This window comes from Callithrix jacchus, chromosome 13, assembly GCF_049354715.1.
Source record: "Callithrix jacchus isolate 240 chromosome 13, calJac240_pri, whole genome shotgun sequence".
Taxonomy (NCBI): Eukaryota; Metazoa; Chordata; class Mammalia; order Primates; family Cebidae; genus Callithrix; species Callithrix jacchus.
The window spans coordinates 86,052,501-86,080,448 of NC_133514.1; the positions used below are offsets into that span (position 1 = coordinate 86,052,501).

General features: G+C 34.6%; 1 protein-coding gene across 4 annotated transcripts in view; it reads right to left on the bottom strand.

Moving 5' to 3' along the window:
* Positions 1–27,948, bottom strand: part of RIT2 (Ras like without CAAX 2) — a 394,401-nt gene that overhangs the window by 259,787 nt on the left and 106,666 nt on the right. For all 4 annotated transcript variants that reach the window (XM_002757199.6, XM_078346932.1, XM_078346933.1 and 1 more), the window contains one exon: positions 3,629–3,702. In XM_002757199.6, coding sequence (XP_002757245.1) covers positions 3,629–3,702 — 74 coding nt within the window. The remainder of the gene's footprint in view (positions 1–3,628; positions 3,703–27,948) is intronic.

The window sequence follows — 27,948 nt, forward strand, 5'->3', positions numbered from 1 at the left end:
TGTTGTAAGGATAATAAACTTCAATATATATTGAAAATGAATAGTTCCGAAAGAAACCAAGATGATATTATTAAAAATATTTCAATGGTGTTCTCTCCTGTTCTCTATAGGGAACATAAGTTCTGTTAAATCAACTGTATAGACCACCTCCTGAATGGAAGAATTTAATAATGGTTTGGAAGCCAACATATCACCATCTGTTTAGTCTGATGTACTGCTGACTCCGTTTGGCTGCAGTTGAGATTAGCTTTAAAAACTTTTATTGATGCGAACATTTAATAGCTTTTTTTTTTAATTGTATGTTTGCAAGTTTCTCAGTATTACCAGAGAATAGGCTCTCAGATTTCTCTCTCATCACTTACCACTTCACCCACAATGAGGTAAGATTCTCAATTTCCAGCCATATGTAACTGAAAAATGTTCTAATACTATTCTGTATTGTTCAGCGATTGCCACAATAATGTTACATGACAAACCACCTCAAATGTAGGGTCTTAAAGCAACTAGTGTTCATGATTTTTCTTTTTTTTTTTTTTTTTTTTCCTGCCTCAGGTTTATTTGTACAAATAGCACAGGAGGACCCCAGCCCCATGCAGATGGCAGCCCCAGGGGAGTTACACCAGTCCTTCTGTCCTCGCATTGGCAGACAAAGATATCTATTCTGAAGCCTTTGTAGGGGCCTGGGCACCTTTGAGAGCCTGAGCTGGAACTGAAACTGGAGCTGAAGCCTGGGCCTTGGTTTGATCCTTGGCCTTGGCCTTGACCTTGACCTTTGGCCGGCAGAGCCTGAGCCCCTTGGCAATGCGTGCCCGAGCACGCTTCCCAAGCTTGGGGTGGGCAATGTAGGCAAGTCGATCGAGCTTGCGGCTGACACCCTTTGGGATCTTGGGCTTAACCTCCTTGGGCTTTACGAGGGCCTTGATGGCCTCAGCTCGTGCACTCATGGCCTTGGCATTGTTGGCCTGCATCTTCTTTAGGCCCTTCTTGTTGTGCTTCTTGGCAAAGCGCATGTTCCTCAGGAACTTGGGGTCCACCCCCTTAAGAGACTCGTATCTTTGTGATCGGGGTTTCTTGATACCATTTCTGTGCCATTTTCGGGACTGGTTGTGTGTGGTGTGGTTCTTGGACTTGGCCATGTCTGCACCCAAGCCGTGGTTCCCCCATGATTTTTCTAGTTCACAAATCTGTGTGGTGTCTGTTGCAGATCTGTTCCATGTGTGGGTAGACTGGACTTTCTTTCTTTGGATTGGGTATAGGTTTTTTCACAGGTTTTCTCAATCACCAAAGACCAATGGGTATCTGCAGCATTCTCTTCTCTTGAGAAGTAGCACAAATACACTTAGTACCTCTAAAGACCTTAGACCAAGACTAGCAGATTGTCTCATCTGCCTGCATTCCATTGGACTAAGCAATGACATAGCCACGTCTACATCAAAGAGAAGGAGAAATACATTGGCTATTTATCATTATATTAGCACCACACCTGGGACCAGGTAAGTCTACATAAATACTGTAGACTGAATGAATATTCCATAAATGAAAATTTCACCTACTACCGAAGCGTAATTCTAGTTGAGTATTTCCAATAACACAGCTTTGCTATTTCCCAGAGCAGCCTATTTTGTTTTTTGATTTAAGCATTTTAGTTGCTACAAAATCCCTATTATAATGAGTTAAATTTAACCTACTCAATGTTCTTCCAATTATATCTCTAGTTTCCCCTGAAAAACAAGTACACTTCCTCTTAGATAAGACAGCCATTTCAAATAATTGAAGTAATTTTTCCATTCTATATATTCCCAGTGCCTTCAACAATTATCACCCCCATAAATCCATTGTCCAAATGTTTCTAGAAGCAAATGCATCTGTTAATATATAGATTTCAAACAGTCTTCACATAACTCAAATATAGAAAGAGATCCCCTATTTCTAGTTGCTTGTATACTATCAATATTTCAATTATGCAGTTAATTTAAAAGTTGTAACATAAAGTGATGAAAAGTAAAATTTTTTAAATTGTGAAAATCTTTAAGTACAAAGGGAAATAATATAATGAAGACCTGTGTATACATGACCAAGGTTTTCAACTTAATAATTTACTATATTTAATAGAACTCTAATAGAACACAAATTATTACATGTAGTCTACTTTGTATTTCCCCCTTACCTAACTCATTCCCTTTCAACTATAAGAGATAATGACTTCCTTAAATATTTTATAAAAATTTACCACATTCTAAGCCATAACCAAAAATCTATATACATCAAATAATCAATTTTTAGACTATATTATTTGCATTTTAATCAGAAATCAAAAAAATACTATGTGAAAATATATCTATTTTGCAGTGACTGCAGTATTCTATTTAAGTTAAGAGTGTTTACAAACCTACAACTAATCTTTTCAATCTAATACCAACAAGGTGCATTAAAACTTCCTACTATATAAAATTTTGAATTTATAAGAATTCTCTTCATTTCCCTTAAATATTATAGATTAGAATTTTAGAATATTGTGATAATTTTTTATTACAAACTGTTACTTTTACACTTTAATAATACTTCTGCATAATATCTATTTGTCTTATATTAATACAGGTGTATTTGCTTTGGGTTTGGCTACTTTTGCCCACCTTTTTAATTCCTTATTTGATTTTCCATCTTTATGTACATTTATGTCTTTTTAACCCAAATATTATTAGTTTAGTTTTATTCTTTTGTTCAATATGATACTGACAATATTTGCCTATTCTAGGACAGAGAGTTTCATTTATTTTGATTTCTAATATTTTGATATATATATATATATATATTATACTTCCTTGTTACCTTGTTTTTATTATTTGTTTTTGTCTTATATTAACAACTTTTTATTTATTCTTCTATTTTTCCTTTGCTTGTTATCAAATTATATGGTTTATGTCTAGCACTTAATATATGAGTTTACATTTTTAACATAACTATTTTTGAAGTATGAAGTTAAATAAAATATCCACCCTTTTTCAAAATATATCTAGGACTCTGAGATGTTTTCAATTTTATACCTTTCCTCACAACTTACTTATAAATGTGATGTAATATTTTAGTTCTATTTTTATATCACAAAAAAAATATTCTCTTTCTCTTCCTCCTTCATCTTTTTCTTCTTCCCTACAGGTTTGCAAACTAATGTATTAAACCATACTAGATCTTGGTTATGCCACTTATTCCATCACTCTCTCCTTAGCCTTAGATCCATGAGCACATTGGCTAAGCAGATCTTCCTTTATATTTGCCTAAAATTCTCTAATAGAAATTATTATCGCATTAGTATCTAGGTCAGAGTTTTGCACAAACCTGAGGAAAAAAAACAAAGGATTTTAAAATTTTATAATTTCATTGGCAATATAACACCTATATAGACTCTTCTATGTTTAGAAAATTGAGGCAATTTTGAAATATTCTGACTGGTAATGAGTAACAGGTCACATTTTAATTTTAATTCTTTTTAAATTTAATTCCTGATTGTTATCACAAATTTGTTCTTCTTCTGCAGGAATAAAGTCATCTTCTCTTTTGTGGTATATATATTTAAAGTTAAAGCATAAAGTAATCTCAGAGATTGGAGAGGTTTAAGAACATCACCTACCTGGCCAGCAGTGTCCAAGATGTCCAGATAAGCTGGCTCATTGTCAATCCTGACCTGGGTCTTATAAGCATCTTCTGAAAAACACAAGCCAACATTTACAGTTAAATATATTCTACAGGAAAGGCATGATTAATTTTTAGATTTCACATGGAAGAATTTCTAAGTTACTAAGAGAATCAGAAATGCTACTAAAATAGCATACATAGATTGAAAAGGATGTAACCTAGAGAAATACAGGATAAAGTGTTTCTGCTTAAAGTGAAACCAAGTATATTTCTCTTTCATCAGGAAAATTTTATGATCTGAGGTGCCCTAGTGATGTTACCTAGGGAGCAACATGAAACAAATGTTATCAGTTCTTTCTTAACAATGAAGGGCAAAATTGCATCCTAACATCTTAATTGTAAAAGCCTGAAAGCTTTTATTAGATCAGGAAGAAGACAAGATTCCCTGCTCTCACCTCCTCTATTTAACATAGTACTAGAATTGCTCATATTACTAATTGCTCATAGCCAGAGCAATTAGGCAAGGATTAAAAGTATAATCATCCCAAAAGGAAAAGGAGTAAAATTCTCTCTCTTTACAGACAACGTGATTTTTTATGTAGAACCTTAAAGATTACATACATACAAACCCTAAACGAATTCAGCAAAGTTGTAGAATGTAAAGTCAACAAGCAAGAACCAGTAATAATATGAAAAGAAATATTAAGAAGTCAACTTCATTTATGATGACATCAAAAATAATAAAATACTTAGGAATTAACAAACGATGCGAACACTTGTACATTAAAAATGGTAAAATGCTGCTGAGAGAAATTAAAGACACAAATGTAAAACACATTTGATATTTATGGACTGAGAGACTGTTAAAATGTTAATACCTGCCAAAGGAATGTACAGAATTTAATGCAATCGTTATCCAAATTCCAACAATGCTTTTGTAGAAATAGAAAAAATCATCCAAAGGACTGTAATAGGCAAAACAATTTTGAAAAAGAAGAACAAAGCTTGAGGTCTCAGACTTCCTGATTTCAAAACTTATTACACAGCTTCAATAATAAAAGCATTGTAGAACTTGCACAAAAGCAGACAAATATATCAATGATGAATAGAGAACCTGTAAATAAAACAGAGAATAGAAATAGAGAGTCTGAAAATAAACCCTGAAACATATGATCAAATAGTTTCATCAAAGGTGCTAGAACTAGTCAATGAAGAAAGGATAGATTTTGCTTTTTGGGTTTTTTTTTTTTTTTTGAACAATGATGCTGAGAAAACTGGTATCACATGCAAAAAGGAAAACAATAAAGTTGGACTCTCATCTTATACCACATACAAAAACTAACAGAAATGCATCAAAGACCTAAGTATAAAACTTATAAAACTCTTAGAAGAAAGCATAAGAAAAAGCTTTATGATACTATATTTGGTAATGATTTCTCAGATATGATGCCAAAACACAAGCAGCAAAAGTAAAAGTAAATAAATTGGACCACATCAAAATTTAAAACTTTCATGCATCAAAAGATATAATCAACAGAGAGAAAGACAACTCATATAATGGGAGAAAATATTCACAAATCATATATCTGATAAGGGGTTACTACTTATATATAAGAAGTATATAAAGAATAAGATAAGGGGTTACTACTTACATATAAGAATATATAAAGAACTCTTACAATTAAACAAAAAAGCCAATTGGATTAGAATACTTGAATCTACATGTCCAATGAGTACATGAGAAGAAGCTTAAGTTCACTAATAATTATTAGGGAAACGAAAAGTAAAACCATAATAAAATTATTTCATACCCATTAAGACATTATCAAATAAAAATAACAGAAATTAATAGTTGAGAATGTGGAAAAAGCAGAACCTTTGTGTCCTGCTGGTGGCCATGTAACTTGGTTCAGTTGTCTATGGACAGCAGTATAGAGATGCCTCAAATAATTCCAAATAAAATTATCATACGATCTAGCAATTTCAGTACTGGGAACAATTTCAGTACTTTCAACCCAAAAGAGTTGAAAGCAAGATCCTGAAGAAATATAAATCCATGTGCTCACAGCAGAATTATTCACATTAAACAAGAGGCAGAAACAACCAATGTGTCCCTTGATGGATAAATGTAGGCAAATTATACTATATACATACAATAGAATATTATTTAGCCTTAAAAAGGAAGGAAATTGTGACACATGCTACAACATGAATGAACCTTGAGTCCATGATGCTAAGTGAAATAAAACAGTTACGGAAAGATAAAAACTGTATGGCTTCACTTATATGAGGTACTTAGAGTAGTGAAAATCACAGAAATAGGAAGTAGAATGGTGGTAGCTAGAGGACCAGGAAGGGGGTAAATGGGGTGCTGTTTTTTAATGGGTATAGTTTCAGTTTTGCAGGGTGGAAAAGTTCTGGAGATTGGTTACAGAACAATGTTTATGTCCTTAATACTAATTAACTCTAAAGTTAAAGTAGTTACCATGGTGAATTTTATGTTCTGTTATGTGTATTTTACAATTTAAAAAATTAAGGTAAAAAAGTTGGATTCTTTCTACTTTAATAATAGAAAGTGTACATAGAGCCACCTTAAGGTTTAGTTAGAATGGAACAAATACATTAGAAATGAGGAAACTACCTGCTCCCAAGAGCTTTCTGTTGATGTGATTCTATTTAACAGAGCAAATTTGAAGTATAGCAAATTCGAACACTAGAAAAGTATTTAATACATTAACATTCATGCTTAACTATAATCCCTGCCATGGTTTGAATGTTTATTCCTTTCAAAACTCATGTTGAAATTTAATTCCCAATGTGGCCGTTTTGAGAGTTGGAGCCTTTAAGAGGTAATCCCTGATGAATGGATTACTCCATTAATGCAGTAAGGAGTTAATGGGTTAATGGGTTATCAGGAAAGTAGGACTGATGTCTATATAAGAAGAGGAAAAGAGACCTAAGCTAGCGATTTAGCACACTCAACTCCTCATATAATGCCCTCTACTGCCTCAGGACTCTAGAAAAAGTCATCAGCAAGAAGGCCGTCACCAGATGTGGCCCCTTGTTGAACATGTAGGCCTCCATAACTGTGTAAAATAAATTCATTTTTTAAATAAATTACTCAGTTTCAGGTGTTCTGAGTGCAAATAGACTGTAAGTCCAAAAAAAAAAAAAGCAACAGAGAAATCAGCTATGAGACATTGATGAGATCTGACACACAGCAGATAATAAAGAATAGAGGAAGAGAAGAAGAAAACAAAAAGATAAAGAAAAATGAGATGTAAGTTTTGACGATAGGCATTGAGGATGAATAAAAATTGTCTGCAATCCCCTATTTGACATCATTTGCAAAATTTCAAAATATTCAATGTAAAAACTATGTCTTTCCCAAACCTATGATCAAGGAGGAATAAGAAAGATGAAAATCAGAGTGGGAAAAAGCTAAGTGAGAAGAGTCATAGGATTGGGAATGAGCAGGATCTTGCTTAGAAGTATGAATTTTTAACCAGTGAGACTTTTAGGAGCTAGATGGTCCCACAGAAATGTTAGGTCTGTGTAAGGTCACAGAAAAGCTGTAACCAATAAAATAGTATTTTCTGGGCCCAGACTCTTGAAGTCTTTTAAATTCAAATCTCTCTCTAGTGTTTATTTTATTTCAGGACAATGAGCCTGCTGTACTCTTTGGCTTTCATTTGACTTTATATTTTATAATATGTCATGTTCACTCAACTTAAGTGTTTGCCTTGACAACTGAATGGCTTCATGTTTTGCATTCCTAATTCCTATCCAGAGACATCAACTGTTCTCCAGTTTCTTGAACAGCAAAACAGTATCATTTGCTTAATCAGAGAAACATAGTTTTATTTACAGTTGTAAATAACAATTGACAAAACTCTTAAGAGGAGACCAGGAAGTCATAAAACCACTTGTGCTACAATCAATTAACCATTTCTATTTCTTTTCCTTGGGAGTTTGAGGGCCTACAATCTGGGATTCAAAGCTTAGTAAGACCCAGATCCTCCATCAAAAAACTGACCGTCTAGTAAAAGGGCGCATACATGATAAGATTCAAATATCATATAATGTGGACATTAAAATATGTCCAAGTTGTTAAGGGATCAAAAAGAGAAAATAAATTCTCTCCAGTAAGGAATGTAACTTACAACTTTAAAGAGATTAGTGTCTGAGTGGCTTATTAAACTGAATGGGACTTTTCCAGATGAAAACGAAATGAGATGCATACTCAGCAGCCATAGTACCTCCCTCTGAGTAGCAAATTCTTGGTCAGATTAAAAAACATAAATAACTAAAGGTGACATATAAAATCTGACACTTTAAGAAAGCAGTTTTTACATGGTTTTAACATTGTGTTTTTGTTTTAAAATAACGTTTTTTTTAAATCAAGCTAAAATTCAAAAATGAACCATTTGTAGGTATACAATTCAGTGGTATTTAGCACATTCACAGTGTTGTACAACCATCAATACTATCAAGTTCCAACTTTTCTTATCACTTCAAAAGAAAAACCTATACCCATCGGTCAGCCATAATCTACCCCTGCTACTCCCACCTTCTGAAACTGGAAGTCAAAAACTCCTAGAGTCTGGCTGCAATCTACGTTTTGTTCTATGTATTATTTGTATTATAAGCAAAAAGCAAACTGAATCACTGCTAAAGGCTTTTAGAACATCATCGGATTTTGGCACAACTCAGTTATTATTCATACTGTTGATTGTGAGCCACAAGTAAACAAATGAATTCTTTTCAGAAACCGTTGTTGTAGAAAGTAGTAATGATCAACCACAGGAGGCATTTTTCCAATGCATAATCCTGAGTAACTCACAAATCAGATGATTGCCAGCTGCGGGAGTTATGAAGACACACAAAAACACACATGGGCAAATAGAATCATGGTCTCTACTCTCAAAAGGTTTGTAAAATCATGGTGGGAGACATACACATAAACACACATATACAATGGGATATTAAAATCGCAAAACATATAGAGCATAAATTCCACTTCAAGGAAATTCATTTCTTATGACTGTGCTCCAGAAGGCAGAAGTTGTGGAAAGTATGACTTGCAGAGTGCTCCATCTAGTATGATTTTAGCAACTCTCAGTGATTCTAAATTTATTCAGCATATGGCCAACCATACATTTTTTCTATTTTCTATTCCACTGCTCTTTGTACATTCACTGATCTTCCTTTCACAAAAGAGAAATCTTGTGGAATCACTTGCAATTTATTTGAAGATGCATGGGGTTGTTTTTCAATTTCATAGAGAAATAAGAATAGTTACTCTGAAGAGGGCTCTGTGACCCAAGGATTATAAATGAATCCTTCAGATTTCTTGTTTGTTTATTTAAACTCAAAGGCCCAAAGAAGAGCCTGCTGAGGCCAGGGGCATGCTGAGTAATCTAGGCGAGAACTGCTCTATGTGATTATTTGAGCGCTAGATAAGCCCAGCACATGAAACGTATATCAAATAAAAGCTTCTCTTGGGATCAGAAAAACTCCTCAAAGGGACTTGATGAGAATCGGCTGGAAACTAAAGCCAGGCCTTTTATCCAAGGTTTTTTTTTTTCCTCTCTTTTAAAAGGTGTCTACCAGAGTACACATTTCATTGTGGGGAATCTAGGTCACCTGCCTGGCCTCCATAGAAACTAATCCTTTTCATTTCCTCCCCATAAACAATCTTTCTGTTTCTACTCATTCACTCCCTTTGAGACCACCCATGCAGAAATACACTGTCAGAAATACTCTCTTGAATGCATATAAACACTTTCCTGAATTTCAATCATCTGCCTATAGACCCAATCCTGAAGTGAACTCATTTATCTTCCCAAGCATGAGGCCAAATGTATACAAAGCTTTATCAGGCAGAAATGCTAGCAGCTGCCTGCTATATCATTTGCACAGAAAAGCACACTGGGACTGCATTCTTGGAAAAATCTACTACCTTAAAGTTTATCTCAAAATACTAATGTTTAATTTCAGATCATTGCTTCTCAGGATATGTCTTCTCCACTGGCCCTCTTTAGCAGAATTGCATAAGAAGAAATCACTAGAGGCTGTATTAAAGCCTCAAAACTATCACTAAATATATGTTACTGGTCAGCTATGAAACCTTATTTGTAAGATGGTGATAATAGTAAACACTAGTCAATGCATGGGAGTTCTATAAGGATCAACAAAAGTAGCAGGTAAGATAGTGCTTTTGAAAGAAGAAAGCAAAATTGAAACTAGAGGAAAATTATGTTGGAGTTTTATTTAGTGTTGCCTCACATTAACCATGAAACTAAATTATTTCTGCTATTTATATTTACCCATGTGGAAATATTTTTCCCAAGTAAATCATAAACATTTTGGCAAAACATGTTTGCAATAATTATCAGAAATACAAAGTTTTTGGTTAATTAGAAAGCGTAAGGTGTTCTTGATAATTTTCCCAAAGCAACTAATGTAATATTTTTCCAGAATAAAAATATTCATTTAAATTATTTTAAAATATTTTAGCTGGAAATATAAAGTTGGGATAAGACGAGCAAAATATACAACTGAGAAAAAAATCAGAAATATAATGTTAATTTTTTATTAGATGACTTTTAAATATCTTAAGATAATGGAAAACTTCTTACATGGTTTACCTCATAATTTGAAATATATAATTGGTATTATAGTCAAGCCATTTTTCCATAACTCTGAGCTATTATACATCTTCAAGATATTAATCACCAACCCCAATTTTTTGAAAGCAATAATTACTACAGAGTCTCATAGAATCTATTTATAATATCTTTCTCAAAGGATTACTTAAATAAACCATCTCAATTGTGGGCACGGATGTGCATGTGTGTACAGAGCAGAAGTATCTTACAACATAGTGTGTTGGACACTTTTTCTTGAACAAGGTGTTCAATCATGGATGAATCAGCATTTATACAAATCTAATGTATGTATTAATATATTTATCAATAAAGGATTCAGTAAATATTTGAGTATGTAATAGGAGCTGCACACTTGGATCACAATACAGTCTACACAGTGGAAAAAGGTAGGTGGTTTCTACCCACATTGAATTTATAATCTTTTGGAAATACATATAAAAGCAATTGCAGTATACTTTAATGAGTGCTACATTAGAAGCACTTTGAAGGGTGCTTATTTGGGGAGATTTCGGAGAACACTCAGAGGAACTGATATTGAGCTAAGGTCAGTCCAAGTGATGGAATGAAAACAGAGTTTGGAAGGAAGAAGACTAGGAGGGCTGGACCAGATGTAAACCTTCCTTTGAGCCTAAACATTCAGTGAAATGCCTTAAAAGTCTGCATGTTTGTTGGCTGTGAAAAAGGTTTGTAAAACTGGCTGAACTTAGCTTATGGAGTGACTTAGGGTAAAGAACCTTTTCTATCATAGAAGTAAAAGCTGAAGACAGGGGAGCCATAGGACATATGCCCTAGAAATTCACAGGAATTATATGGCAGAACATGGATTTTTTTCTCATGCTGTAATATTGAGAATTCAGTACAGTTCCCTTACGTCTGTGAGAAATAGGAGCTTCCAGATATTTGACTTACACAGCTACTGAAATCTTTCCCCCAGAAACTTCCCAGAAATCAACTACCCAACTAGCATCTGTTTATATAGATGGAATCTCCTTGGTATCAGAGGGATGCTGGTTATTATCAAGTACCCCACCTCCACTAGGTAGGTAATAGGGTAGTTGATATCATCCAGCATCTCTCTGACACCCTCAGGAGATTCTCTATATTGCTGCTCTGTAAAGTCTTCCCAAAGTGGCCAATCACACACTTGCTGCGGTGTTTGCAGGCAGATTCTCCAGTAACTAGCATGCTTGTCAGAATGTCAGTGCCCTTGGACTTCTCTGCAAGCGGCCTTACCATGAATGTAAAACCCAATGAGAAGGAGAAAGCTGGGGTATGTCCTGTGGAACCATAGAACCCTGCCTGGAGATTTGCAGGTGCAGAGGACCACTACTGGAAGATGCCATTTTAAACTGTGACTTATCACATCAAGGACAAGCAGACAGAGAAGTATTTGAAAAGAAATAATAGCTATCTTCCAAAAAGGAGACCCGTAGCCTTGGCAAGAGTATGCTGAAGGAACAGCCAAATCACTGCTCTTCCCCAAAGCCATTATCTACAGAAAATGCTTTAGGGTATCTCTCTCACAAGTTAGGAACATTTAATTGCTTCGTTTCAACCTGAGAGAACAGAAGGATCCATTGGAAACCTGGCTCTCTTCTGCCAATAGATATGAGCAACAGGACTAGATCACAGTGATTGATGCTGAATGTCTCCAGTTCTTTGTTTCTGCCTCACTTAATTATTTCTTGGGGATGAACAGGGAGAGAAGAAAAAATTCTTTCCTCCTCAGCATGTGACATCTCTTGGTCTACCTCTTTTAACCCTCAACATACCCTTGAAGAATGGCTTTATGATCCTAACACCATGATCTCTACAATATCTGTCTTCCAAAGGATTTATATGATAGAAAGAGCTTAAATACATATCATTTCTTCACAGAAATAAAAAGATCTTTTATGATCAGGGCAATTGTATGAGTCTCGGAGTCTTAATGACTCTTCAGCCTCAGCTGGTGGACCTGCTGAGACCATTCCAATGTATCTCTGATCCCCATCGAGAAACTATGAGAATGTCTAGTGACAAAGGTCTAATTTATACTAAGACTGCTGTTTCTGAGATGATAAAATCAAAGGAATTCTTCATATTCTTCCTGCTATTTAAAATTTAAAACCAGGAGCCATTCATAATCCCAAAAGACACAATCCCAAATGCCATAATCTCGACTGTTGAAATCCTGGAAGATAAAATTCCAGAAATATAATTCTGGAAAAAAAAACTTAAGAAATATTTAAAATGTCTATTCATATTTTAAAGGTAATTCCTTTGAGAAAAATATAAAAATATGACAGAATACTTCATAGACCACTTTACATAATAAAATAAGTAATAATAACATATATTTTTTGCAAGCATAAACAGGTATATTAATGATAGTCTCAGAAATATAACAGCTATGATCAGATAAACCATGGTCATAAGGAAATAGGTCAAGAAGTGAAATGCATAAACACATATCTCTAAAACTATAACACTGAAACTATTGTTTATTATGTGCACATAGGTTTATAACTGCAGTCAACCAAAACACTGTCATGAACAACCTAAGTCCTGACCAGATTGACTAGAATCCATGACAGGTCACCAACACATATGTCCCAAAAGCTGAGATCTCAATACTTTTTTTTTCACAAATGCAGATGTACAAAAAGGACATCTCTTCATTGATGGTGGAAGCTTTAACCTTTTTACGTTGAGTACCAAGGAAGCCAGTGTTGTAACCCTCATTCTGAAGCCAAAGCCTTGGGACATGGGGAGCTGCTGGTGTAAGACCTGGAGTCCAAAGGCTGATGTGCCTGGAGTTCTGAAGTCCAAAGCAGTAGAGGAAAAGTCTGTCTCAGCTCTCAGAGAAAGATTAATTTGCCTTCTGTGTTTGTTCTCTGCAGGTGCCCAGCCAATTGGATGGTGCTACCAGTATTGTTGGCAAATCTTTCCCAGCTAGTCGACTTAGACTCACACAGTGATCTCTGCAAACAGGCACATATACCCACCCAAAGTAATGCTTTACCAAGGTTTCTAGATATCTCTTAATCCAATCGAGTAGACAACTAAAATTAAGTCCAGAAATCCACTCCTTAATATCTTGGCATCTGTACACATTTCCTAAAACCATACTTAATTTCCAAATAAAGACAATCACAAGGTAATAGTTTCAGCTAACATGATACAGTTATCCCATTATTCTAATTTTCAGGATTTTAAATGTTAGGGATTTTAGACTTTTGGGATGTAGATTTAGGAGTTTTGATCTTTCAGGATTTCAACTTTTGGTATTATGGCATTGAAGATAATGTCTTTTGAGATTATTATCCAGATTTACACTTGCTCAAATACTTATGTGTATATTAAACAAAATGCATAATTTATATGCTAAAAATTATCCAATACTAATGCGAGAAATCAAATAATATTTAAAAATATATTATTTATGTAGATTGGAAGACTCAGCATAATAAAGGTGTTGATTCTCTACAAATTTATGTAATGATGTAACAAAATTCTTATCAGAATTGCAAAATATCTTTTGTACCTATAGTAAAATTATTTAAAATATTTTGTGAAAAAGGAAAAGAATTGGAAAAGAATATGAATATAAGAATAGAATAGGAAGAAATAGAAATTTTGAAAAAGAAAAATAAAATGGGAAGAATCAGTTTACGTGATTTCAAGGGTTGTCATACAGCTACCATAATCAAGGCAATGTGATGCGGGCAAGGGATACAGACACACAGATAAATGGAACAGAACAGAGAATTCAGAATTAAGCCCACAAATATGTGATTTACCAAATTTTGACAAAGGCACAAAGGCAATTCAGTGGAGGAAAAAATAGGAGTTTTTAACCAGTAGTGTGAGACCAACAAAAACACCCACTGGCAAAAAAAAAGATCCTAGAGCTAATCTCACATAATTAGCCTAAATGAATCACAGAATTGAATATACAATTCAAAATTACAAATTTTAGAAAAAAATGAGAAAATCTTCAGAATCCAAAGCTCTTAGAATTAAATTTTTAAGATGACATCTTAAGAACTGACTATAAAAATGAACTTCGTCAAAATTCTAAAAATCAACTTTTGCTCTACGAAAGACTCCATTAACATGAGGAAAAGACCAGCTAGAACAGTAGAAAATATTGTCAAATTACATATCTGACAGAAAACTAGTATTTAACATATATAAACAACTCTAAAAACTGAAGAGTAAAAGCAAACAAATAGACAATTCAATTAGAAAGTGATCAAAAGCCAGGAAGAGTTAAGTTTCACCAAATATTATATATAGCTGGCAAATAAGCACATGAAAACATGTTCGACATTATTAGCCATAAATAGGTACAAATTAAAAGCACAATAAGATATCACTACATATGTATCAGAATGGCTAAAATAAAAAATGTAGTGACATTACCTAATGCTGGTAAGAATGTGTAATGTATTAATCCATAAATACATTTACTATGTATTTATGGATGCATAAAATGCCACAACCACTCTGAAGAACCGTTTGACAGTTTCTTCTAATCATGAATGTACCACACAGAGCAAAAATTGCATCATATATGTATCATATAAAGCAGCAATTACACTCCTGAGCATTTATTTCAGAGAAATAAAGACATGTTCACAAGGAACACAAGGGAAGTAACGTTTTCCAGTTGTTTATCTTAGCTTCATTCATAATAACAAAAAACTGGACACATCATAAATATTTTTCTATCGACAAATGGTTACACAAACTGTGATAAAACCATATGGAATATTGTTCAGTAATTTAAAAAAGCAATGAAGTATCATTGATAGAGGTAACAAACTGTGTATATCTCTTTCAAATTATTCTAACTGAAATAAGCCAATCTTTATAGGTTACAAGCTGTATGATTCCATTTATATAATGTTCTTTAAGTGACAAAACTGTAGGTATAAAGAACAGATTTGTGGGTGCCAAGAATTGTGGAGGGAGAAATATGGCTTCATAAGGCAATATAAGGAATCCCTGTGGTCAGGGAACTATTGTGTGTCTTGACTATCAATAACAATATCCTGGTTGTGACACTGCTGTAATTTTCAAGAGGTTACCATTAGAAAAACATGGTAAAGAAACATGAGGTGTTTCTGTATTATTTCTGTTTTTAATTTATTTTCATTTATTATATTTTTTGGCTTCCAACAAGAAACAATCTATTATTTTTTATGATTTCATGTGAACTTATAATTATTTAAAACTAAAAAGTTGAATTAAAAATATCAATATCCAGCGATGTTGAACAAACTCAAAATTTCAAAAGACATATTAGCAAACTGGGCATAGAAGGCATCTTGCTTTACTGAATACTGGGTGTGTAAACAAAATCTAAAGCTAACATCATGATTAATAGAAAAATACTAAAATTGTTCCCTCTGAGACTGGATACAAGATAAGATTACTCAGTATCAACAATTTTATTCACCTGGTTCTTGTGATTTATACCTGCTTAGTTCTGCAAGAAAAATGATTGATGTGAGAAAAAAAAGATTATCATTGAAAAAATGCCATCATGAAAAATATTGTTTGGGCATGTAGAAAATTCAAAGAAGCTATTGGAAAACTAGATTAAATAAATAAATTTGTTATGTTTTCTGGCAATAAACTCAATAAAAATCAATTTATTGGTATGTATAAGAAACAGGAAATATAATTATTTAATAACATAATTTACCATAATATCCAAAATTATCAAATTCCAAAGATAAATCTTGTAAAACTTTGTCAAGACTTCTACTTAGAAAGCTATGAGATATTAAGAAGAAAAGTAAAGTTCTTCTAAATAAGTGGAAGTATATGCCATGTTTATGGGTTGAAAGATTCAATATTGCAGTGCCATTAGATTTTCCCTAATTGATCTAGAAATGCATATTAAACAGATTTTGGGGTGGGAGCACTGATGCACCAACTGATTCTAAATTTATGTGGAAATGAACAGAGCCAAGAATTGTTTAGACCATCTTGGAAAAGAACAACAAGCTCTACCATGTATTAAGACTTACTGTCAATTTATAGCAGTTAAGACAGTATGATATTGGCACATGGGTAGAAAAATAAACAGAATAAAGAACATACACACTAATGAATCCTTTTTCAGGATTACACTTGGAATTTCTGAGCTGTGAAAAACAACATCTTTCAATAAATAAAATTCAATTGAATGTAAATATTATAATTTATATATGGAATATAAATATTGGGAAATAATGGAATTTGCTATCTTAAATTATATATAATAAAGAAATTTTATTTAGATCATATATATAAACATTCAAGGAAAAACAGTAAAGCATATAGGAGATACTGTAAAAGAATACCTTCATGACGTAGAGTGGTAAATCTTCTTAATTACTAATATAAAACTGCATAAAGTAAAAGATTGACCATTTGAAATTCATTTATACAAACTGGGCAACATTAAAACAAAAAAGATTGTTCATCAAAAGCATTTAACATGAGAATGAAAATATGGCCATTTTGTGAAATAAAGTAAGTGTAACAACAAAACATTCACATCCAGAATATGTAAAGCATTCCTATAAATTATTCACAAAAAGTTGATCTCCAGTGAAGGGCAGGCAAGAGATGGAGCAGTTGTAATGGTGGTTTTCAGTTTGTTTCTTTGTTAGTAATAACAGATAAAGCTGTTTATTTTTATTTTTATTTTTTATTTCATTTATTTATTTATTTATTTTGAGATGGAGTCTTGTTCTGTCACCCAGGCAGGAGTGCAACAGCAAGATCTCAGCTCACTGCAGCTCGCACTCCTGGGTTTAAGCAATTCTTATGCCACAGCCTCCCAAGTAGCTGAGACTACATGCAACTACGCCCAGCTAATATTTATGTTTTTGGTGGAGATGGGATTTCACCATGTTGGCCAGCCTGGTTTCAAACTCTTGGCCTCAAATGATCCATCTGCCTTTACCTCCCTAAGTGCTGGGGTTATAGGCATAAGCCACTGAGCCCAGCCAGCTGTTGATTTTTAGTAAAAAATGAGAAATGTGAATTATTATTTTAGTAAATGAACTTAAAGCTGTATAACCTTATTAACAACCAGTAAAAAGCAAATTAAAACTATCTTCTGATTCAAATGCTAACCTAATAGCATGGCAAATTTAAAAGACTGAAAATATCAAATAGTGGAGAGCTTGTGCTACGAGAACTTTCATAATACTACCAATGGAGTGTAAAATAATTCAACCAAATGTTTGGAACTATCAACTAAAGCTGATCCTACACATAACTTATGTGACAAGCTGAATTATTGATTCCAGTTACATATATACATATATGTGTGTGTGTATGTATATATACAAATGAGAGCATGATACAAGCGTTTATAGGTGTGTGTATGTGTGTGTGTGTGTGTGTGTGTGTATACGTACACATGTATCATGGTCTCATGGCAAGTGGATGTACTTCCCCACTCTTTGATTTTAGACTTGACCATGTGATTTGCATAATAAAATAATAATTGGTCTGATGTGAAAAGAAGCATGAAACATGCATGTGCAGTGTGGCTCAGGCTGCTTTGATTACTCCATTGCCATGGGAAAAATATTCCCTGGAAAACCTACTGACTTCAGAAGCAACCCAGACACCTATCTGAAGTAGACATCTCAATTCACCTACAGGTGTATGAGGGACAAATAAAAGTTGTTGTTACCACTCCAACTTTGCGGCAATGTGTTGTACAACGAAAATATACTAGAATACATTGTTACAGGCAAGTTGCCACATCAGGAATATATGTACATGTAGATTTACACATGTTCATGAAAGGCATAAATGAGATTTTTTTTTCTTTTTTCTAGGCTTGCACTATAGTCTGATTTACCAATAGAGAATATTTATATCACCATTATTCATACCATCCTACACTGGAAACAATCCAGATGTCTTAGTTCATTTGTGTTGCTATAAAATAATACTTGAGGCTGGGTAATTTATAAAGAAAATAGATTTATTTGGGTCATAGTCTGCAGACTATACAAAAACATGGGGTCAACATCTGCTCTGACAAGGGCCTCAGGAAACTTCCACTTGTGGCAAAAGGTGAAGTGGATCAGATGTCATGTAATGAGAGAGGGAGGAAGAGACAGCAAAAAAGGTGCCAGGCTCTTTTCAACAAGAGCCTTGTGGGAACTAACAGTAAGAACTGTGAGAGTAGTACCAAGCCATTTATAAGGGATCCACTCCCATGACCCAAACACCTTCCATTAGGCTCACCTCCAGCATTGAGTATCAAATTTCAACATGATATTTGGAAGAGACAAATACCCAAATTTGATCAACAGAGTTTATCAGTAGTAGAATGTATAAATCATCTCAAGTGTACTTACAGATTATCTTTGCTATGAAATTTTTTAAACTACAGAACACAACAGTGGGGTTCAATCTTAGAAATATAATGTTGACTGAGAGAAGCCAGAAAGAAAATATACTTTACTTAAAAAAATAAAAAGTTTTAAAAAGAGAATGTTGTAATTTCCTGAATTGTAAGAAAGGAGAAAATATTAACTTTTTCTAACTGTTCCTATTTTTATGGTAATACTATATTTGCACAAAATTAACCCATGACTTGACTAATTTTCTCCAATAATTTTCTTATTTTTTCTAGTCTCTATCAATTGCATTTCACATAATGACAATTTCTAGATATTTAGTCTTCATATTGAATAAATACATTTCTGACAGTGCTAGTGAGTATTGGTTTTGGGGATGAAAAGCAGAATGATGTCGAAGGACCTTTCTGTTCAAAATGCCTTTCTCATTGTCCTGGCATGATGCCCCAAGTTCCACCTCTCTGCTTCATTCCCTCTGGTTAAGATAAGCCATTTTATTTCCAGGAACTCCCTATTAAAATGCAATAAAACTACAGGAGAGGTAAAATATTAAGCTATTATCAACCACAAACACCTTACCCTGAGATTACTTTTGCACAAAATTAGCTGTCACAAGAGAAAGTGGAAAGCAAGGCCTAAGGGAATGATCAGCAGGAATGATAAAAGGGAAATGGAAGGAGAGAGAAACACTGCTAATAGATTTAGGAGCAGAGACTAGGTGAATACTGGGTGAACAACAGAGCCGCAAGAGGTGGGTGGGTTCCTGAGAACCAGAAAGGACTGCAGGTCAGGGCAGCAATCTGCTGAAGAGTAATGTTCTTCTCAAAACCGATTAACAACATAGTGTGTGTTTTTCTCTTGTTCCCCAAGCTTGCTGAATATGAAGTTTTAATAAGTGAACCCCATTATACACCAAAGATAAATCTGACAGAGAACATAATGAGTGGAACATAATGCATGGAATTCCAGGCTTGCCTTTGTGAAGTTGGACAATGAATTTGTCAGCTCCTCTGAGAGCGACAATAACAAAACTCCCTTTATAGATGGAGGATAAAAAGTTTTGTTTCTGTGTTTCTTTTTGGACAATGGACTGGACAAATGTTTGTTTCTGTCTTTGTTCTTGGACGATGGACAAGAGTAAGGCCTAACAAACTTTTCTGTACATACAAATCTCCTGAGCATCTGGTTAAATGCAGATTCTGATTCAGTGTTGGGCTGGGACTGGGATTCTGTATTTCTAGTAAGCTACCAGGCCATACCATGCTTCTGGTTCAGGACCTACAGCAGCACTATCCAACAGAAATATAGTACGAGCCACATATACAATTTTCTAGTAGGCATACTAAAACAATAAAAGGAAATAGATTAAATTGAATGTAATATATGTTATTTAACTCAATTTATCCAAAGTATCATTTGAATCTCTGCAAGTCATATAGAGAAATATTAATGAACTATTTTACATTAATTCTGTCATACTAAGTTATTAATAGCCATGGTGTACATTACACTTATAGAACATGTTGATTTGGGCTAGTCACATATCAAGTGCATGAAAGCCCACGTTGCTCATGGCTACTGTGTTGGCCGAAGCAGATCTAGAGAGAAAGGATCACTTGTTGCAAACCAGTAGATCTCCATAGATTCAAAATGTAGCTATAGAATATTCTTTCACACCTCTTCATAGCCTTTTTGATTAAAGGAGACAAAATAATAATTTAAAATATAATACAAGTGAATGTCATCCTTACTTATGGCTTAAACTCCTACAATTTCATAGTTTACTTTTGTATTAGGGTTATCCAGAGAAACAGAACAAATAGATAGATATATGTACACACACATATATCATGCAATTTGCAGCATACATATTAGACCTTCTATATTTACAGGTATTTATCTTTACAGATATATTAGACTTTCTATATTTACAGATCCTATATGTATATATAGGAATTTATTGTAAGGAAAGCAATAATGGAGGCTAGGTCCTCAGATCTGCAGCCAGCAAGTTGGAGACCCAGGAAAGCCAGTGGTGTTTCTCCAAATTCAGTCAGTCTGACTTTGAAGGCCTGAGAACAAGGGAACAAATGGTATAACTTCCAGTTCAAACATAGGAGAGGACCAGTGACCCCAGTTCACGCAGTCAGGCAGAAGGAGTTTGCTATTACAGAGCTTTTTTAAGTCTTCAATGGCTTCAATAGGGCCCATCCACAGTAGGGAGGGGAATTTGCTTTACTGAATATACAAATTCAAATATTAATCTCATCCAGAAACATTTTCACAGACTCATGCACAATAATGGCTGACCAAATGTCTAGGCACTCCATGGTACAGTCCAGCTGATGCATAAAATTAACTATCCCACCTCCCTATGAAGGGTTTCTGCACTTGCCCAGTCAGAAACTGTTACACTCTCTATTGTACTTCTACAAAAACCTTGCACATAATTCTGTTAAAAAAAAAAACTTTATCATTCTGTTGTAATTATTTGTCTTAGTCTCAGCTGTTTCAAAACATGAAGCATGCCTTATTCATCTTTGTATACTCATTTTCTAACATTCTAACAGGCACATAACAAGTGGTCAATAAATTCAGTTTCTTTTCTTCTCACATTGTGTCTAGCACTCTGCTCAGTTTTTTTCAGATGTGATATTAAATTTGCACAACACATGGTGAAGTATATATCAGTTTGTCAATTTTAAATATGAGAAAAGGGAAGTATCGCACTTTACAATCAGAGAGCCAGTAGAAGGTGTTTGGGAGATTAAACTAAGTCTGTTAGACACTAAAAGCCACTCCTATTTACTACATTGGTTGTTTTCCAAAGACTAACCAAATGAGTACAGAGGTTGCCTTTGAAGATTTGCTGTTTCTTCTTAAATAAATTGAGAAATATATAACTCCCAAGTCTAGTACAGGCTTAAATTAATACTCAGATATAAATAATAAAAAGCAGAACCTTTTCTGAAACCATACGTAGTAAAACACAGTAAAAGTCATGATATTGGACAACTGTTAAGTTTGCAACCCAGCATCTTTTGAGTCCTACCTTCCATGATTGAGATGGAAGCAGCAATACATTTTCCCAGCCTCTTTTGCATTGAGGGTACAGGCTGATGTATCCAATGAAAACCTTAACCCAAACGTCAGCCATATAAGGATACCTGTGCCATGTGTATTTGAATTTCTGGGAAGAAGTATGGCAAACACCATACACGGTGGTGGCAATGGCAGTTTCACTGCTGGGTTGGTGCAACTGAAGCATAATTTAGAGCTGCTTCAGGATGTACACTCTCAAAATTCACTTCGGCATATCCACTGCAGGTGATGTAACCAATATATACCTAAATTCTTTCCAATTTTGGACACCTTGAAATCATCCTAGAGAAATGACTGATGTGGAGTTCTTACCTGACTAAAACTTTACAGAATACTTGCGTCTGGACACTCAACAACCTGACCATCCCCGTAAAGACATTTTTCCTGGACCTAGCTCTTATTCCCTCCTCCTTCTTTAGGCTTCTGCACCATGCAACATTTGATTTTTTCTTCTCTTCCCCACAGCAGCAATTCTCATTTGTAGTCTCTGTGTCACCTTTAAACATCTGGTCTCCATTTACCTTTCCACCACTCAGTGGGAACAGCCTGTTGTTTCAGAGCTATGCACCAGAGCAAAAGACAAGGACACACAGCTACTGATTAATTTTTATAGCACATCATTTACTCTTAGTTTTTCTCTCCCTTCTGAGGCACCAAATGTAGAAAATGTCTGCCAAGTGTGTAGACTGTGTGATTGGCACATGTCCTTTCTATATGGTTAGGGGCTATCAGCAGAAACTCACAGATTTTTTTTTCATGTTCCCTTTCCTTCCTATGTTCAGTGTTATGACTGCATTTTGGGGGAAAATAAGCAATGTTGAGAAAGAAAAGAAAGAAAGAAAGAGCAAGAAGAAAGAAATGAAAGAAAGAAAGAAAGAAAGAAAGAAAGAAAGAAAGAAAGAGAAAGAAAGAAAGAGAAAGAAGGAAGGAAGGAAAAAGAAATAAAGAGAAAGAAAGAGAGAAAGGAAAGGAAAGGAAAAGAAAAAATGAAGGAAGGAAGAAGGAAGGAAGAGAGAGAGGGAGGGAGGGAATGAAACTGACCTGGAGTTCTTACCTGACTAAAAGTTTACTTTGTTTCATATTTCTATGCCAGAGAGACACAGCTAATGATGCTAATCTTGTATCCCATATGTGTTGTCACTATTTTCACCTACTCATTCAAAAGTATTTTGAGCATCTACAAATTTGCTTGGGGGCATGATATGAACAAAATTGAAAAAAATCACATCTTTTACATACTGTAAAATAAAGAAAAAACTTAAAATAATAAAAGTGATAAATAGTGAAGCACTATTGTACTGTCTCGTGTTCCCACCAACTCTTGGGAAATAGCCAGCAACTCCAACAGACATTCAAATAATAAAGATGAGGAGTAGGTATCAACACCTGGAATTTAAACATGCCTGATAATCATTGACACAGTTATTTTTCCATGCCCCTGACTACTGTATTGAGAGAGAAAAAAACAATGGAAACTTTATATTGTTACCAAATTTTCTAAGCCAAAGGACAAGGTAGCTTGCAATAAGTCTCTGATACTTTTACCACAATAGATTTTTCAACATACTTCCATCTTCCAACCACTCACTGCTGCTTTTCCTATCTTCTAAACACACAGGACATATTGTGTTCTCTTAACAAACCATGGGATAGCACACTTACATGACATTGTTTTACTAGGAATGCCTTCTTCCACCTCTCTATTATGTAAAGTGCTGCTCATAACCCAAATATTATTTTATTTGTGAAGGGTTGACTTACCCATCTTTCTAGAAATAATTTATATACCTTTTTTCACAACTGCAAATCAATTTACCACATCTCTATAAGAACGTGTTGCTCATAAGTAGAGATGACTATAAATTCTTGCCCTTACTCCCTTTTTAGTTATAGCTCTTCTGTTTGTTACATAACCCTCTCCCTCTCTCATTGCTGAAGTGCATAATACTGTTTTTGCCCCACAAGCCAGGTTGAGTAGATTGGATAAACACTAAGCATTTGGTCTTATTATTAATGAGTTCAATCTGATTTTCTGGAAATAGGTTCTGGATTTTTTTTTTAAAGATCTCTTAGTGATTCTAATGTGCAGCCAGAGGTACAAATAACTGAACTAAAGAAATAAAGCCATACACCGCCTTGAGCCAATAGTATTCAGTGTCTCAAGAATGTAAACATAGATACGGAAATAAAATTACTAGGTATCAAGATCATGCCTAGCCAGACTGAGGTTCCAATTTTGCCAAGTGGGTGTGCTAAAGCTTAGGCAGCTGCTCTGCCAGTCTCCAAGGGTATCTGCAATTAGTGCCTCTTCATTTTTCTGCGGGGATGGAGGAAATAATTTCATATACCTAATAGTAAAAGAGGTAAGGCTATATGACTTTTACAAGGTAGAAAAGACTCTTGGTGTTAGATGATTGCAAACTGGGTTGCTAGAGAAAATTTGTTGCTGGGAAGACCTACTTTGTGGTCCAGTTTTACCATGTGTTAATACTAATTTTTATCACCAAGGACTACAGATGTAAAGGCTCTTTATACCTGAAGAAGAAAATAAATGTAGACCTCAATCTCTTTCCTTACCCAAGTCTCAAAGAAAAGCAAATTTACAACTTCCTTAAGAGATAACTTTACTATTATTTTCTAACTTCAAGAAGTTCCTCTGTTTAAACTTAAGCATCTTTATTTGCCTCTCTGGCTGATCCCTGCTTATGCTACAATTTTTTTATAGGCACTGAGCAATAATAAAAAAAAATTCAATCCTCTGATCAGTTCATATTAATCTGACATTCAAAATGCAGGTTCACTTTTTTTAAAATGCTGACACTGATGGCCATATAGGTTGCATAGAGTACAATCCTAGATGGTCCTATTTTCTTAAACACCAATGTGAAAACAACTATCTGGAACTGTGAAAAGTAAAAACCCTGCCTATGAGGAAGGGGGAGAAGTAACATATTTACATACAAATGTACATGGCCATACACTCGCAGCTAAAGCAAATATTAGGATATTCATGGAGAGAGAGGGTGTTTCCACTGGAGAAAAAGAAATCAAACAATACAACCTGGAAAATTAACTGAGAGTTCCAAAAACAGAAATGGCCCAGATAATTGTAAAGTGATCTGATAGTAGAAATTGAATGGGAAACAGTACCTGATCATGAGATCACTGAGGATTTTATCAAGACACTTGAAGTTTTAATTTTATCACTTTCAAACTCTAGAGAAGTTAAGATTTTCAAAAGACACAAAAAGATAATATATCCAGAAAACAGGTGTAAAGGAGGAGGATATAATGCTGATAAATGACAGAAAGAGCAGAACTCCTTGACTTCTTATTCCTTCTTTTAATGGGGGAATTGTATTAAGAATCAAAAGATCAAACTAACACTTGTAAAGAAAGAACAAATTCCCAAAATGTATGATTAGATTGTAAGGGAGTATGTAGCTACTTCAACGGAGTGAAAAAACTCCTTTTTCAGATTAATGGCATTTTAAAATTCTAAGAAAATGTGGTTTTGAACCTTCGCCACACAGGCTAATGTACTTCAGACAGGTGATTGACTTACAATCTCAGTGGAGAGATTAGTAAATGTTTGAATCACTTTGTCTACATTGATAAATGATAGATTGCTATAGGTATGTAGAAATTTTTCTAATAGTTTTCTATGAATGCTTCCATATGTCACAATTTGCTTTGCATTTTTATCAATTTTAACAGAGGTACAGAAAAATATAGTTCATATAGGAAGATGGTTAAAAACTAAGCATGATAATGAATAGTTTAAATGATGTAATTGGTATCCCAAAGGTCCCTGACAGGGTCAAACAATCAATTGCAATAGGAAAAGACTAAATGGAGATTGATACAATTTTCAAAGGATGTTTTATATTTCCTTCTTAATATCTATGGACAGTATAAAGAGATTTATATTTAAAATAGCAGATATGATAAAAATAATGTGCATTTTTTTAATTGATAAGTGATGTAGTTTGGCTCTGTGTCCCCACTCAAATCTCATCTCAAATTATAATCCCAACATGTTGAGGGAGAGACCTGGGGGGAGGTGATTGGATCATGAAGGTGTTTCCCCCATGCTGTTCTTTTGCTAGTGATGAGTTCTCATCATGGTGGTTTAAAAGTGTTTGGGAATTCCCTGACTGCAACCCCCAGCAGCCATGTAAGATGTGCCTTTGCTTCCCTCTTGCCTTGAAGTTTCCTGAGGCCTCCCCAGCCATGTGGAACTGTGTGTTAATCAAATATTTTTCTTTTGAAAATTACCCAGTCTCAGCTACTTCTTTATAGCAGTGTGAAAATGGACTAATTCAATAATAATCCCAAAAGAAGTCAATAGAATATTTACAAAAGCCAGACAAGCTCTCTTGGGCTATAGGGGTTGTATTGGGAAAGTAGGAATACCTGCACTTATTTAAAACAATATTACCTACTTATCAGGCTGGTGGTGAACTATTTCATTCACTGCAGTGGGATACCACTCTGATATTGACAGACTATGATGTACACAGGGAGAGACAAGAGTCGTTTCTGGATTTGAAGTCTTGCTGCAAAAGACAAATGGGGGATGAAAAATGGAGGATGTTTAGCTTCCAGAGGGGAGGGCCAAGCAATGAATGTTTAATGTCTATGTTTTAAAGGGTTTCTATGTAGATGGGCACATTTAATGTGACTCTAAGGAAGATAAAACAAAACAAAAATAAACTATTTCGAGAAATTTCAAGAAAAAAATATCTTAGCTCAATATAAGGAAAAAATATATAGGCAAGATTTTCATATATAGGTCAAAAGATAAGATGAGTTTTCTTGAAAGAAAGTGAGTGGTGCTAAATGTGAGCTGTAGTCAGAAGAGATGTGCTAAAAAGGGTTCAAATGTAAGATAGGTGGTTAGACTGAATATCTTCTAAGATTTTTCTCCCATCTCAGTATGGAGGAATTCTGGAAACAGATAGGGAAGATCATTAAATACCTATTTGAGACTAGGAATTAAGAGAGAAATAGTCCTTGCCTTATTAAGTAATTTGGGATTTTATCTGGTGAATTCAGAGTTTAATTTCACTTCTTTAAACACATTTTTTTCTCAATTTCTCTTTATATTATTAACCCTCTAACTGTACTTTCCAAAGATCCTGTATCAAAGGAGCACTCATCTATTAACATAGAATTGAATATTTTTAAGCTGCTTTGTTTTTGGAGTAGCACAATTAAGAAAATAAGGAATATCTCCTCTCTGCTGGAGTGGATATGTGTGCATGGCATGCGGCTGGAATTTCAGAAGTTTAGTGGATTGGTCAGGGTTATCTAAAGGGACAGGACTAATAGGACAGATGTATATCTTAAAGAGAGTTTATTAAGGAGTATTAACTCACAGGATTACAAGGTGAAGTCCCACAATAGGCCATCTGCAAGTTGAGGAGCAAGGAAGGCATTCCGAGAGCCAAAACCTCAAAAGCAGAGAAGCCAGTAGTGCAGCCTTCAGTCTATGGCTGAAGATCCGAGAGTCTCTGGCAAACCTCTGGTCTAAGAGTCTAAAAGCTGAAAAATTTGGAGTTCAAAGTTTGAGAGCAGGAAGCAACCAGCACAGCAGAAAGATGAGGGCCAGAAGACTTAATTGATCAAATTCTGCCATGCTCTTCAGCCTGTTTTTATTCTAGTCACTCTACAGCTGATTATATTGTGCCCACCTGGGTTGAGGGTGGGTCTGCCTCTCCCAGTCCACTGACTCAAATGTTAATCTCATTTGGCAACACCCCTCACAGACACACCCAGAAAAAAATCTTTGCATCCTTTAATCCAATCAAGTGGACACTCAGTGTTAACCATCACATTCAGTAAGCAGAAACAGTTCAAAATGTATTACTCCATACCAAAGACACTCTTAAAAACTACCCACATATTAGTGACAATTACCACTCTCTGCCTAAAGCTAAAGCTCTTTAAGGTGAGATGCACGTTGCACTAGTTCCTGCAAGGTATGCTGATGATCACTTGCAGGGACTAGTACATTGATGAGTCACTGGGAAGGGAGTAGTCTCAGTCATTTTAATTATTTTTCTGGAGAAGAAATTATAATCTATTATAACACCTCCAGTGTGCCGGACACTTTCTTGGAAGTGCAATTAGTCCATTCTGCTGACTTTGAGCTTTCCTCCTTTACTAATCTT